General features: G+C 39.1%; 1 protein-coding gene across 8 annotated transcripts in view; it reads left to right on the top strand.

Moving 5' to 3' along the window:
- The window catches only part of KCNT2 (potassium sodium-activated channel subfamily T member 2), a 296,063-nt gene that overhangs the window by 202,536 nt on the left and 78,873 nt on the right, over positions 1-14,654 (top strand). For all 8 annotated transcript variants that reach the window (XM_048861563.2, XM_048861559.2, XM_048861560.2 and 5 more), the window contains 5 exons: positions 3,239-3,388; positions 7,365-7,594; positions 9,105-9,321; positions 11,651-11,756; positions 12,066-12,238. In XM_048861563.2, the coding sequence (XP_048717520.2) occupies positions 3,239-3,388; positions 7,365-7,594; positions 9,105-9,321; positions 11,651-11,756; positions 12,066-12,238 (876 nt within the window). The remainder of the gene's footprint in view (positions 1-3,238; positions 3,389-7,364; positions 7,595-9,104; positions 9,322-11,650; positions 11,757-12,065; positions 12,239-14,654) is intronic.

The following is a 14,654-nucleotide window of genomic DNA, read 5'->3' as shown; positions in this document are numbered from 1 at the left end:
GCCGCCTGTACCGGTCCGTACCGCTGACTTTAAAGCGCTTTAAAGTCGCTGCTCCTTTTGCGCCCCGCCCCCCCCATTGGTGCCACTCCCCCCCCCGCAGGGCTCCAGCCAGCGCGGGTGGGCTGGCTGGGGGATGCTGATCCCCCCAGGCCCACCCCTTCCACTGAGGCGGGGGGGGGGGGGGGGAAGCTGCGATCCGAACCTGTAGGAGACACATTTAACATTCACCCCTGTGTAATAGAAACATTTAGCATGAATCAGATTAAGTTTTAATTGACTGTATCAATGTGGAAAGGTCACAATCATGCAAAGAACAGCAGGCAAAGCCTTGTGGTGGTTGTACCTGAGCAGAAACAACAGTAGCCTATGGTACTATAATCTTAACATTTGACAGAAAGACTCTTGTTCCTTCCTGTCTACCTAAGTTGGTTTCTTGTACAGGGGATGTGGGTCCTAGTAATGGTATATTTTTAAAAGCACCATGGTCAAAAACTCATCACTAAGGCCTTGTCTACACTGCCACTTTACAGCACTGCAACTTTCTCGCTCAGGAGTGTGAAAAAACATCCCTCTGAGTGCTGCAAGTTTCAGCGCTGTGAAGTGGCAGTTTTGAACATTCACCAGTGCTGGTAGCTGCGCTCCCAGTGCTGGTAGCTACTCCCCTTGTGGGGGTGGGTTTTTTATAGCGCTGGGAGAGAGCTGGTGCCATGATTATGCAGCCACATTAAAGCCCTGCTAGTGAAGACATACCCTAAGAGACAGCCTTCCAACCTGGTACACAGACTTATGGTAGCTCTACTCAAGCTAACACACCAAATATAGTAGTGTGGATACTGCAGCATAGAGGGCAGCACAGACTAGCTGCCCAAATCCAAGATCACCTGACCGCCCAAACCAGCACCTCTGCTGGAACGTCTACATGGCTAGCTCAAGTTAGCACAAGTCTTGGGCTGGGAGGCATGCTCACAGTTGTAGTATAGACATCTCCTATGAGAATGTGGTTCGATCCAAGTGGATTGGGATGATATTCCCAGTTGGAACAGGTCAGTTTATACATAGAGGCTACAGTTTTCAGATTAACATCCAAAACTTCTAATTGCAACCTCCCAAACTATGTGTTAAGCCTTAATTACCCTCATATTTGTTGTTTTCACATTACATGCTCAGTATGTGATATCACTGAGTGTTAAAAGATGCCTCAAGCAATTTATTTGTGCTCAGTTTTTTGCCCAGGATCCTCAATTCCCGATCCCCAACTGTTAGAACATTGGATGAGGTTAATATACAGTAGCTGGTCATGCTACCTGCATCCTGTACAACATCATTGGTGGGAGAAGGGGGGTATTATCAAATCAGCAGTTGTAGTGCCCATAATCTCTTGCATCCTAGACCACCATCTGGTAGCTTAATTTTGAGATAGAAAGAAGGGACCAACAAGTCAGCTTTACTGCAAATACTGACAACCCTGTTCTTATCATGAAAATAAAATATGTGTCAGTAGTCTCCAAATGGCTCCCATTGAATCACCTATCACTCTTCCTTCTCCCAAAACGTTTCAAAGTTTAAAATATTTGATAAACCATAAAAAATTCTATTTCCCTCCATTTAAAAAAAGAAGCCCATAACACTGTATTTACATTACTTCACCTGTCCATTTTAAACCTTGAAAGATAAACAATTGTTATATGTATGAAACTTTGTACTATATCTTGTAAGTCTGATTATTGAATGCATGCTTGTTGATTGTGCTGAAAAATAAAGAAGCAGGCTTTGCACTACAAGTGATGGCATGGTAGGGCTTCTTCCCCAATACCCCAAAAAATTGGAATAATAGAATAATTATTTATAATATCCCTAACATAGTACTTTGCACTTTAACTGTCTTCATCTTCTTGGTTATTTCATACACAGAGGGATGCACAGCCTTTCGTTTTTTAAAACTATCAAGGGTGTTTTCAATGCTGTAGAGCAATATAAAAGTCACTGTACTGCAAACAGAAGGCAAAGTGTGGAAATTCCATGTAGAGACCAGAATAAATTCCAGGTGGGGAGAAAGGTAGAGTAGAAGGGCAAGCAAGGGTCATAAGAAGAGTTTAGAGCAGGGAGGGCTTGGTGAATATCAGACAGGGATCTGATGTAGTGTAATACTCTTTTCCATAACTCAGACCATGACTAGGGAGACATGCTGAAGTGATGCTAGGCAGCACAGGGTGCATTTAATTTGTGTGGTGGGGGGAGGAGGGGGGCGGGATAGAGTATGCTACAGGTTCTGCTTGTGTCCAGTGACCTCAATAAATAATCCTCTTTATATTAATAACAATAACATTACCTCTTTAGCTTCAGAGATACTGCATCTGGAAACAAGCCATGGGGTTAGGACGATTTAGAAAGAGCCTGGTGAATGTTGGAAGGGCTATTTGAAGAAGTTTAGAGGGACATTGTGAAGAGCAAGAGACTGTCAAGTCAAAGGGGGTTGATGGGCAAAGAAGGCTAGAGGAACAATTAGGTCTTGTCTACACCACGGTGGTAAAATCGACCTAAGTTACACTACTTCAGTTACATGAATAATGTAACTTAAGTCGACGTAGCTTAGGTCGACTTAATGCAGTGTCTACACCATTCTGTGTCAATGGGAGAGCACTCTGCCATCGACTTAGAGAGTCTTCACCAGATCTGCTAAATCAACACCGCTACATCCATCTCAGCAGTGCTGATTTACTGGTAAGTGTAGACATGGACTTAGAAAGCTATGGAAGTAGGAAGAGTAGACCAAAGTCCATCAGAGATAAAGGTTGATTAGAGGACCAACTTTGCAACAGAAGCTAAAGAATTTTGTTCCACTATGTAACCAGAAGATAATGTATGTGAACACCTCCAACCAGATACTGTTCCTTAACTTTTTAAAATGTATCCAAATTTCACAGTTTACATATAGAATCCAAAAAAATCCAGTGTGTGCTTGAAATTACTTGAAATTCACGTTGTCTCTGCTCTTCGCTATCAAGAAAGTGTAGAAATACTTTTAATACACCCATTACTTTAGAACAGAGAATGTTTCTTAATTCATGTAAATTAATATCTGCTCATCCCTGCTACAAAGCAAATATTTCTTTCAGTTTAGCTCATGGGGCCTTTCTAATAGACATCTGAAGAAACTATTGCCATTAGATACTGCTATGATTAATTAGATGTTTTTACATCAAAGTTTAAAATTATTCTTATTTTCTGTGTGTTTCAGGGAGGGTCAACAATCACCAGAACAGTGGCAGAAAATGTACGGCAGATACTCTGGTAATGAAGTGTATCACATTAATCTGGAGGACAGTACGTTTTTTGCTGAATATGAGGGAAAGAGCTTTACATATGCTTCTTTCCATGCACATAAAAAGTATGTTTATTATTAAAGGATTATAAGTTCAGATGAATCTTCATGTATGTTGCATCCATAGAGTAAATATTGTATTGCATTGTTCTGTGTTGTCACTACCACCGAATGTATTGCTTTTGCTTCTGGTTTTAAATAGCTGCTGACCCTTGTAAATTTATGGGACTTCTGTATTCTCCTGCCAGTTTTGAGTATCAAAAAAAACCTGGTGTTGGTCTATATGTATAAGCCTAACCTTAAGGCAAAAAGAGATTAGTTCTATCTAGGCAGATATCAAGAATGTACATCACAGTCAGGAGATCAACATCTCGATATGGAGTTATAAAAACTAGACATTCAATACATCCTTTCCCTTGCTGATACAACTTAAATGCTTTCTTCCTGGATAGAATCTAAAGAATGCTTAAAATATCTTCTCTGTCGGAACGGGATCTTTCACAGCTGTCAAAGGCTAAGTATATATTTGATGAATCATGAGCAAAATTCACATGGCTACAGTGCACAGAATGGGCTTCCATCTTGAATGGACCGTTGCGAATCTTCTTCCTTTGTCAAGAGGCAGTATGGGAGGATTTAGGTTTCTTAAATCCCTCAAAATTGCATCTTTCAACCTTATTTGTGGTCAGCATTGTGCTCTACTCCCTTCAACCTCAGCTTGATAAGTCTTCTATTAAAGCATACCTTCTTCTTCATGACCCTACCATTGCAGTCATCTTGTTCTCAACCGGTGCAAGGTTGCAACTTGCCAGGATCTTAAGTATCTTCTCATTTGTGACAAAATCCAAGCAATGGATGTTAAGAATTTGCCATAACTTTTCACACTGACAAGTGTTTAGTATCCTCTCCTCAGTTGTTCTTAAATGCCATGTTTCTGCTTCATGTAACAGGGTTGTCATCACTACCACATTGAACACTCATATCTTAGTTGTCACATAGACATCCCACCACTCAGAGTCCTTTGAAAATGCTGAAATGCCACTGACACAAGACCAAGCTGATGTGGAACTTCTTGGATCTCCTGCTGTAAACGAATTACCCAGATAAAACTATTGACTCATTCAGTGCCATTGCCATCTACATGCAGCATTGGCAGGTTAGTAGTTTATTTTATAGGAGACATGCATTGCTTTGTTTTTTTCACCCACATCTTAAGTCTAATAAATTCTACAGTTTATGACTCTTCCAGCATTAGCTGTAGTCAGTCATAATCTCTCCTAGTAAAGCAATATCATCGTCATACTTGAGAGCCTCTGAAGATGAATTTTTAAATTTCACACCTCCTGTGTTGACCTCAATCTGCTTTGTGATCAGATAGTCTATTGGAACATTATTTAATGTACGTGAGAATGCATTCCTGGAAAATCGTTGATTCTGTTGAAAACCTGTCTAATACAACCATTGACCCTTACACAGCTAGATAGATGTACCATAGTACAGTTCCTCTGCTAGGCACCCCATGCTGATATAGCAGTGTTCACAGTGCTGCAATGCACTGAGACAAAAGCCGCTGCAAATTCTATAAGCATAATATTAATTTCCTTTCATCAGTCTAGTCATTTTTCAGTAACATTCCAGAGATAATATATATATAGTGCAGATTGTAGATTGACCTGTATGGAAGTCAGAATGGTTGTCTCTCATTTTTGGTTTGAGACAATATTTCAGTTGGTTCGAACATACCTTCTTTGGGACTGACAGCAGTGTTATTACCCGAATAATTTGATCAAGCTGATCACTTCTTTTTTAAAAGAGATAATGCAGCCCCTTTTGCTTTCTTCTGAAATGTGGCTGGTTTCCCAAACTTTTAAGACAACTCTTTGAATTCAGTGAACTAAATATAGGCCTCCACTCATAAGAAGTTCTGATGTAATAGTCAACACCAGGTGTTTTATCATTTCATAACTGTTTGACCACAAGCATCACTTCCTCTAATATCACTGGCCTTTTTTCTGTTGGATTTATTTTTGGATTAAGTTATAGTTTACATGCTGGTGGTGATCTGTTCACTAATTCACAAAAAATATGCATTCCAATGCTTAAATTGTGAATCAATATGCTGGCAGTATTTCCCAATTTTGTCCTTAACTGATGGAAGAGGCAAGAATGTATATCCAATGAGGGCCTTCAGAATCTCAGATACACATTTCTGGTCATGTCTTTCAGAGGCTTCATCATTACACTGCACTGTACTATTCCAGCATTGAGTATGAGCATTCTGACGGGCCCTCTTGACTGCTCGCTCAAGACTTTTCTCTATTGCCCATTTCCTCCTCTCACTGACTCAACTCTGGCTGTGCATCCAGTCTGAAAGCTCATAACCCACCACATCATAACCTTGCAACCCCCTGATGGGTCACAACCCCCAGTTTGAGAACTCGTGATATATTAGATATGCATCTCTCAAACTTTATTAAGAGATCATCCTGGTTGCTATTTGGGTTTCATGGTCAGATTCCGGAGCAACAGCAGCACTTGTAAATTCTTACACATCCTGAATGAGTGTAGTTAAGGATCTCATTCTGGTTTGAAAACCCATGGTTGCATTGTTGCCCCATGGATACAAAATGTATACTTTTGGCAATTCTTGGGCTGAAACCAGGTAGACATTGAAAATAGTTCATGTGTGGAAGCAAATTCAAGTAGACACACACCATTATCTGATCTCTCTTCTGATAAACTGTAAGGTCCTGGTACCAGTTCAAATTCAGTTCTGTCATGACCAGTTCTCATGTTCATATCTCCTACTACGACAATATGAAGTTGGAGTGATGTACTACATACAATGTCATTTAATGTGGCATAAAAAGAATCTTTTTCACATCAGGCCTTGCATCAGCTGGAGCATATGCACTATTACCACACATTCTACCTTAAACTGAAAATAGTGGCTATCCAGTATGGAGAGCAAGTCTGCCAGTATGGCAGATTGCACTTTCAAAGACAAAACCAGAGCAACATCAATGTGCTTGTCAGATGCATCACAGTAGTGCAGCAATCAAAAGATCTGACCACTATGGGTCAGAGTTTTGCTCCCATCATTCAAATTCCATTATGTCTCCTGCACACTGCAGATATCAACATTCAACCTTTCCATTTCTTTATCCAGGAATCATTCCTCCCACCCCACCCCCCCAACATCTATTAATGGTCAAACATTCCACAGTCCCATCCTCAGAAATTAGGGTCGGATTCATCAGTCTTACCTCATTTATCGACAATCTAGGCTATATTTTCAGATCACCTCAACCTCAGATGTATCCTGACATATTTTGAACATGTTTGTACAAGCTTATGCTGAGTATGCATGCACAAATGTCAGTTTCATGCATATTACCTTCATTCTGGTAAAAAAGGTGGTTTCTACTCAAATTAATCAATTGATAAAGAGTTTATAAATAGATTATTAGAGTTTTTAAATATTGTAAGATGAATGTACACATTTAATTTATCCTGCAATCATATGCATATATAAGAGTTCATTTTCAACGTTATAAAATGAGAACAGAGGCTGTCATTTTAATTCCTTATTTTCTACTATTGATCAAAAAGAATAAGACTAAATTATGGGGGGAGGAGGAGGAAATCTGAAAACAATTCCATTGACAGGTGAATAATGGAACAGCTTAATGTGCTGAATTAACAGAGTTCCATAAGTGTATTGTATTCTCAGAAGGGACTATATGTTTGATATCAGAAATTAACTGGCTCAACATCGGAAGTATACTGCTATAGAATAAAAAGTTTTTGAAGTGCTTTGGGATTCATAAGTCCCAAGGAATTGTGCTTGATCACAGATGGCCAGTTTTGGGAATAATTTTGTTAAATACTGTATTTTCAAATATTTATTTTCCAAGAATGTGCACATTTTGACTCTGCAGCATGTAAGTGAGACTAAATTAAGGATCCATTATTGTAATCTGCAATTTGTGTTTTGTTGAGTTACATTCAATAAACCATGTATTTTCCTTCTTTAATTAAGATTTGGAGTCTGTCTGATTGGTGTTAGGAGGGAAGATAACAAAAACATTTTGCTGAATCCAGGCCCTCGATATATTATGAGCTCTACAGACATATGTTTTTATATCAACATCACCAAAGAAGAAAATTCAGCTTTTAAAAAGCAAGAACAGCATAGAAAAAATAAGGAATCCAAGTCATACTATCATGGACCTTCTAGGTTACCCTTGCACAGTGTAATTGCCAGTATGGGTAAGTACAGGTAAACCTTATAAAATATTCTGAAACTATAGAAAAGAAAGCTCAAAAATGTACTACTCTAAAACTGTAAAGCGATTTTAAAAGAAAAAGCCTGAGGTGATGGAAAACATGTTCCTTCATTAGGTTTAAATGTATATATTTAATTAAAAAAAATAAAAGGGTCCCAACAATATCAACATAAATGGCATTCTCTTGCTGTATACAGAAATACAACATCACAGACAAATCTATGCAAATGAGAATACTATCTAACAAGCCACTTGCCAAGGAAACTCATAAGATTATTTAAAAAATCCACAAAGTTCAGACCAGATCCCAGGTGGTGCAAAGTAGCTGTAATATCCATTTAACAAGCCAGTGAAGAGGTCCCCCAGCATGGAAGAACATCCAGGTGATCAAGCAACCGCACCAGCTCCCATGTCACACAGCAAGCTGAAAGGGCATGTCCAAGCGGAAAAAGGGATGTGCCTGGGGTGACCCTTTAGGGCCACAGACAGATGATCAAAAGCTAGTGCCTAAGATAGGCTATTACCCTAGCTAGTGCCAGGATTAGGATGGGAGCCTAAAAATGTCACAAAACCACTTGTGTCATTGATTCCCTTCTTCTCCACTGAGTGTAGCTTGGCAGAGTCCAAAACTCAGGCCTGTATGCAAATACTGAAAGTGTTTAGTCACAAAAGGCTGCAATCTCTTGCTGTCTAAACACTATAAGTCATAATCAAAGACAAACATTTGATGGCAATCTAGCTAAAATGTACCAACAGTCTAAAATATCTCGTGCAATGAAATCCCATATGTCAAAAGATGAATTCCATAGTTTGTACATTCATATGAATATCACAAGCTAATTCACTACAAATTGGCCTAATATTAGACGCTAATCAGTCCAATCAGGATTATTCCCATTTCTTGTACTAGGAAGCAGTACCTCTTACTGGCATAAGTTAGGAGGTAAAACTCCAGACATTCTTTTAGTCCATCAAACAACTCATCAGACTCTATTTTGTTTCCAAAAACATTATGTAACAGAACCAGGAAGAATAAAGGCATTAAGAGTCAAGGTGTCAAATTCTGATCTCATTTACACAATTGGAAATCTTATGTTTCTCTGGTTATAATATTCAGATTTATTAAGTCAAATTCCTTATTATGGATATATAACAACATTCATAAATTCAATATAACCTGCAATTTATTTGTGCATATTCTCCACAGCCTGATTGCATGGAACATGTTTTTAAATGCCATAGACTGATATGTATTTGGAAAAAATAATGTATTACCTTATTATGAGAAACTGCCTTGTATATTGTTCAGTGCTGTAAGGCTATATTGGATGTAGCGTAAACATTATATTTTAATGTAGTTTTTATACATAGACAAAACAGACAGTATTTGAATATTTGGTTCTGTTTTAGATCATCCATAATAAGCATAATTTACCCTTTTTTAAACGCTTAATTGACTTGCACATTGAGAGCTGTTTCTGATGATGATTCAGGGACCGTGGCTATAGATTTACAAGATACAGGATGTAGATCTTCCAGTGGACCTACCCTAACCCTTCCTTCAGAGGGAAGTAAAGATGGCAGAAGATCTAGCATAGCACCTGTTTTGGAGGTTGCAGATTCCTCATCACTTCAAACATGTGATCTTCTAAGTGACCAGTCAGAGGATGAAACTACTCCATCAGATGATGACATTTCTACAGGTTTAGAGTATGTACAGTTAATGTAAACAGGACATTACTATTCATAGATGCTAATACTGGGTAAATGTAGAGTGCAGTTCTGCTCCCATTGAAGTCAATAGGGACAGGATTGCAGCTCTTTTTCTGATTAGTGATATTCCATTTAATAAGAAACAAAAGTGTACCAAATTTCTGCGTGATCCTATCACATCATTTGTAGTGATTAGATACGTGGCCCAAGGGCGAAGTGATTTCCTCTTCAAAAGTGCAATCATGAATTGGTCGAAGCTTCTTAAGGCTATTTTGAAATGAGAAAAACATTCCAACTCATGCTGGACATCTGTGATACTCAATAACAAAGACCTTGTTGTGTTTGGAATTTTAAAGCTATTTCATAAACACACACAAATTCACATACCTGGCAATGTCTCCCTATAGCACATAGTTTTTGGAGTACTTCAGGCACGACTCAGCTGACTAGGAAACAAAACTGAATATTTCAGTCTGAAGAATGAAATGACTTTTTAATAGAGGAAGGTTCACTGACATCTGAGAGAGATCAGATTCCAACCTTTAAAGGGGCCAGTTGTGGGGCACTGCACAGGACTCTCCAGCATAGTATAGCTTGTGTGGTAAAAGTGTGAATGCAAGAATATTGGCAACAAAAAAGCAGCAATAGTAAAGCAAAAAAAAACCCACAATGTTTTATTCAAGTGTTTATTAGTTTGTTACTGAAATTAAAAATGCATTAGTGAAATAAACTGAGGGCTCAATCCTGCAAATACTCATGCATGTGAGTAATTTGACTGAATAGGATTACTTATGGGAATATAAAAATTCCCATACTGGATTAAATCAGTGGTCTTTCTCATTGTGGTCTGTCTCTGTGTCAGGGACAGGGTAAGGGTGACCTGGCCTAGGGGTTAGCATTAGGCCTGGGCTGAGGATCCAGGAGCCAATTACCAAGAATCAGGCCAAGCTGGAAAGCCAGGAGATCAGAAACAAGAGACTAAACAGAGGACCGGGATCAAGAGTCTGTTACCAAGTCAGGAAACTGAAAGGTCAGAATCAGAAGGCAGGAACATTGTAAGGAGAGTGATCACTTTAGCTAAGCTATTACCAGCAGGAGAGTGGGGTGGGAGGAGGTATTGTTTCATGGTCTCTGTGTATATAATGTCTTCTGTAGTTTCCACAGTATGCATCCGATGAAGTGAGCTGTAGCTCACGAAAGCTTATGCTCAAATAAATTGGTTAGTCTCTAAGGTGCCACAAGTACTCCTTTTCTTTTTGCGAATACAGACTAACACAGCTGTTACTCTGAAACAAGGCAGGAACAGGTAATCATGAAACCAGGAGTCCATGGCAGTGTGAAGTCCAGTTGTATGGACAACTTCCAGTTTCCTCATCTGACTTAAATAGGGGCAGCATCCCAATCAGGATCCTTGGAGCTCTTCCAGTCAGAACATGGGGTGGGGCTTGTTCCTCAATTTGGATTTTTGGATCTGTACTAGCTGTTGTCTGTAAGCTGCTGGTTGGAAGATCGGAGCATGACAACTCCCATGACCTTCCAGGGACCTGGGCTCAAATGACTACTACATGCCTCAAAGAAAAAAGAAAGAAAATCTATAGTGGAGAATCATGGAATGTACTGCCAAAAAGAGAAATTTCTTCCTAAACTTCAGTTTGTTTACACCCTGAAGTATAAGGATTTACAGTTCATCTATTCTCTTGCAAATATAATTGTTGATATTCTTATGTATATAAATCTGTAGCAGGATTCAGAAAAGGGTTAAACTCTTGGATTCAATCATTTTTGCTGCAATATAGGTTGCTATTACAAATTGTACAAATTGTTTTAGATTTTTCAGCTGATCAGCATTAGGATCAGTTTAACTTTTAAGTGTTATGTAGCAGCCAGAAATATCTTGAACACCGTCCATCTACTTTCTATGCTGAAAATCCATGCTGGTGCCATAAGACATCAGGAAGTGGACTGACACTTAAAGTTGTTTAGATGAGGAACTTATCACCCTAAGAAACAACAAATAACCCATATCATCCCCTTACAATGTCACCACTTATTAATTCTACTGATTTTATATATATGCCTGTAAGCCATAAGCTATGGTCCTTTGATCTTTATTAGAAATAGGAGTTGTTTTGTTTTGATTGTTTATATGGCAAACACTAGTTGTATCTATTTTGATTAATTTCACATTTAGTTATGTATGATTATATACATTAATACTTGCCTATGTTTGCTATTCCACAAATAGTAGTAATAAAAATTTAGACCTGTTTGGTCTACAGTCGTTAAATTGTTGACAGTATTCAGAACTGTTTCTCTACTCTTCTAGGTATGCTAAAGGTTATCCTCCTTACTCTCCTTATATTGGAAGTTCTCCCACGTTTTGCCATCTGCTGCATGAAAAAGTGCCATTTTGTTGTTTAAGACTGGACAAGGTAAAGAGTCTGTGTTGATGGATATACATATGCGTTAAACAAGGCTTGTTTGTTTGTTGTGACCGAACACAATTTTGTCCTTGTCTGCACTTGCAGCTAAGCAGCATTCAGCACCAGTTCAGCTACAACCAATGCTGAAATGCAGTGTTGCTAATAGGTGTTTGTGAAGCTCAGACAAGACTAAGTTCTTTATCATTTCAACTGACACATTTTAGCTTGGGAAGTGAAAAACCACCTCTAATATTATTATCCCTGAATATCAACTCCTATCCAAAGCCACTGTGTTTTTGTTTTCTATACTGGTTTTAGGGGTGCCAACATAACTACTATGAAGATGCCAAAGCCTATGGCTTCAAAAATAAATTGATTATAGTTGCAGCAGAGACAGCTGGAAATGGCTTATACAACTTTATTGTTCCACTCAGAGCTTATTACAGACCAAAGAAAGAACTCAACCCTATAGTATTACTTCTGGATAACCCGTAAGTGGATTTATAAGAAAATTATTTACTATACAAATAAGTGTTTAAATCCCAATACGTGCATTGTCTGTGGTTGATGGTCACATTTCATGTGACCAATTTAAATCAAAAACATTGTGGCACATACACCTATAAAGCAAGAGTGGAGACAAGGATGATATCTTGATTGTGTTTTACAGTAAGGACATAATATAACTCTCAGTGAAGTCAATGGGAGCTTTTCTAATGACTACAGCGGGAGTTGGAATCAGGACCAAGGACAATACAGTTTTCAGTATGGTAACACCAGGTTTATAAGGAAAAGCAGAGAAATTGGAGTACTATTAATTATAAAATAAGTTGTAAAATCTTTTACAATTCTAAAATTTTAGGAGATAAATTGCAATTTAAATATTGCATCTAACATGTGAAAGTAATCTTAACTTCTCTACATTTCAGATGTAGATTGAATTGCTCACTTTCCTGTCTGCATCCTCTTTTCCCAGCCCACTTAGCACCTAGGGGAGCACTATTTTATTCACACTGCTGACCTGCACATTAGGAGCCAGTTTGTCCTTTCAAGATACTGCCTCAGATCTAAGCCCACTCAGGCCTCTGAACAAGTTTGTTGTATGGTTTGCACAGTAAATAGTAATTATAGTAGTATTTGACTGGTCTATCAGTTAAATGCAGAAGACAGAGCCTATACTATCTAAGCAGATTTTTTATTACTGCTTAGTTCAGAGATGATCAATACTATAGACTGTAAGTGCCCTTTGGGAAATATCTCTGTCCACTGATTGCCATATAAAACCATAGAAGAACAAACATTCATTAATGAACTTATGGCTCAGTTGTGCCATTAAGTCACAGTCCTGATTTAAGGATGATGTAGATCCTCATCACCTCAGGAACAGCTGTAGGAGGAATTGTACCACAGGGAACAACTGTTCCTTCCATAGCCTCATCTCCTCCGCAATGCCCTTTGGAGACACTAGAAGGAAACAGTTCCTTCTTGTGTTCCCCCCATGAAGAGTTTACATTTGTTCTTGGCTCTTACACAAGAAGGGCAGAATGTTCCTTGTACTCTCCTCCACCTCAGTCTATGCACTTCAATGCCACGGCAGGGCAAGGAAAAATCTGTCCCCTTATAGTGATGGCTGAAAATGGTGTGTGTCATGCAGGCACACTGACTTGTCACATTAAAAGGGGTCTGTCTGCATTATGTGCTTCAGTTTCTGAGTTTGCAAATTGACTCGTGGGGCGGGGGGGGGGAAGAGGTCAGATAACGAAGTGCATATTTTTAGTTTCATAACATAATTTAACTGTCTGCACTCTGCTTTTCCTTCCAAAATAATACCTGGCTACTTTTAACATTGTAATTGTTGCTTAGTATACTAGGTTGGAAATAAAGGTCAAAAGCTAGTAACTTTTTTTCAAGTCTTAAGCAATCTGCTCTCTCACAGTGTAATGACTGGCAGTGCTCTGACTGATATTTCACAATCTCTTTACCTTATCACAAAGCAGCGCACTCACGGCTTTTGTGCCACAGCCGCTGACATTCCTTTCTGCTGTCGCTCACAGTAATGATTCATCTTCTACTGCTGCAATGACTGATAGAAATCACCTGGTATCTGGAAGCCTTTCCCAGTCTGAAAAGGTCAGATCAAGATAGTGGGGTCCAAAAGGGCCAGTAGAACATGTAACATGTGGTATTTAGGTTTCAGGAAAAGGGGAAACAAGGGATCATAAAACAGATTGTGTGCACTAAAAACCAAACTTCCTTTCTATGGCTTCATTCCAGAGTCATATAGTGTACTGTACAAAATATAAAGTGGTATACAGGTGGTAAAACTCCAAAACACCCAGAAACTCAGTTCCAATAAGCACTTGAAATACCAGATATTTATTTTTAATCTTTTGGAAGTTTCCCCATTCTATGATCCCCCACCAGTTGTCTCTGCCCCAAGCTTCTGTTCGGGAGAAGGTGTCTTCTCTTCTGGCAGGAATACTTTCCAAAAGAGGCTTGTAGCCACCACTGCCACTCACGGAAATCTATTAGGATGGGCTCTGGATCCCTCCCAAGGCAAGATCTCCATGTCTGTCACCCAGCTACATGTGTCAAGAAGGTGTAGCTGGGAGTTCTTTTCCTTCCTTACAAGAAAGAGTCTTCATAAGTTGGCTAAAAAAAGCTCTTCTTTCCCACAAGGAGCATTTCCTCTTCTCCCAGAAGTAGCAGGCCATGGTTTTTCAGCCCATACGACACATGCTGGGGGTTCCACGGTAGTATTTAGACAGAGCTTACAGCGTACTGAAAACCTTCAAGGGGCCTCCCATTTGTACATGTATTTTGGGGCACTAATGCAAGGGAAGCCTCAGGAAGGAACAGCAGGAGGCTGAGATGCCACCAGCAAAATGCAAGGAATGGGAGTGAAAG

The sequence above is a fragment of the Caretta caretta genome, chromosome 8 (genome assembly GCF_965140235.1).
Source record: "Caretta caretta isolate rCarCar2 chromosome 8, rCarCar1.hap1, whole genome shotgun sequence".
In the NCBI taxonomy this organism is placed as follows: Eukaryota; Metazoa; Chordata; order Testudines; family Cheloniidae; genus Caretta; species Caretta caretta.
Note: the sequence above shows the minus strand (reverse complement) of the source record. Positions and strands in the feature narration are given on the sequence as shown.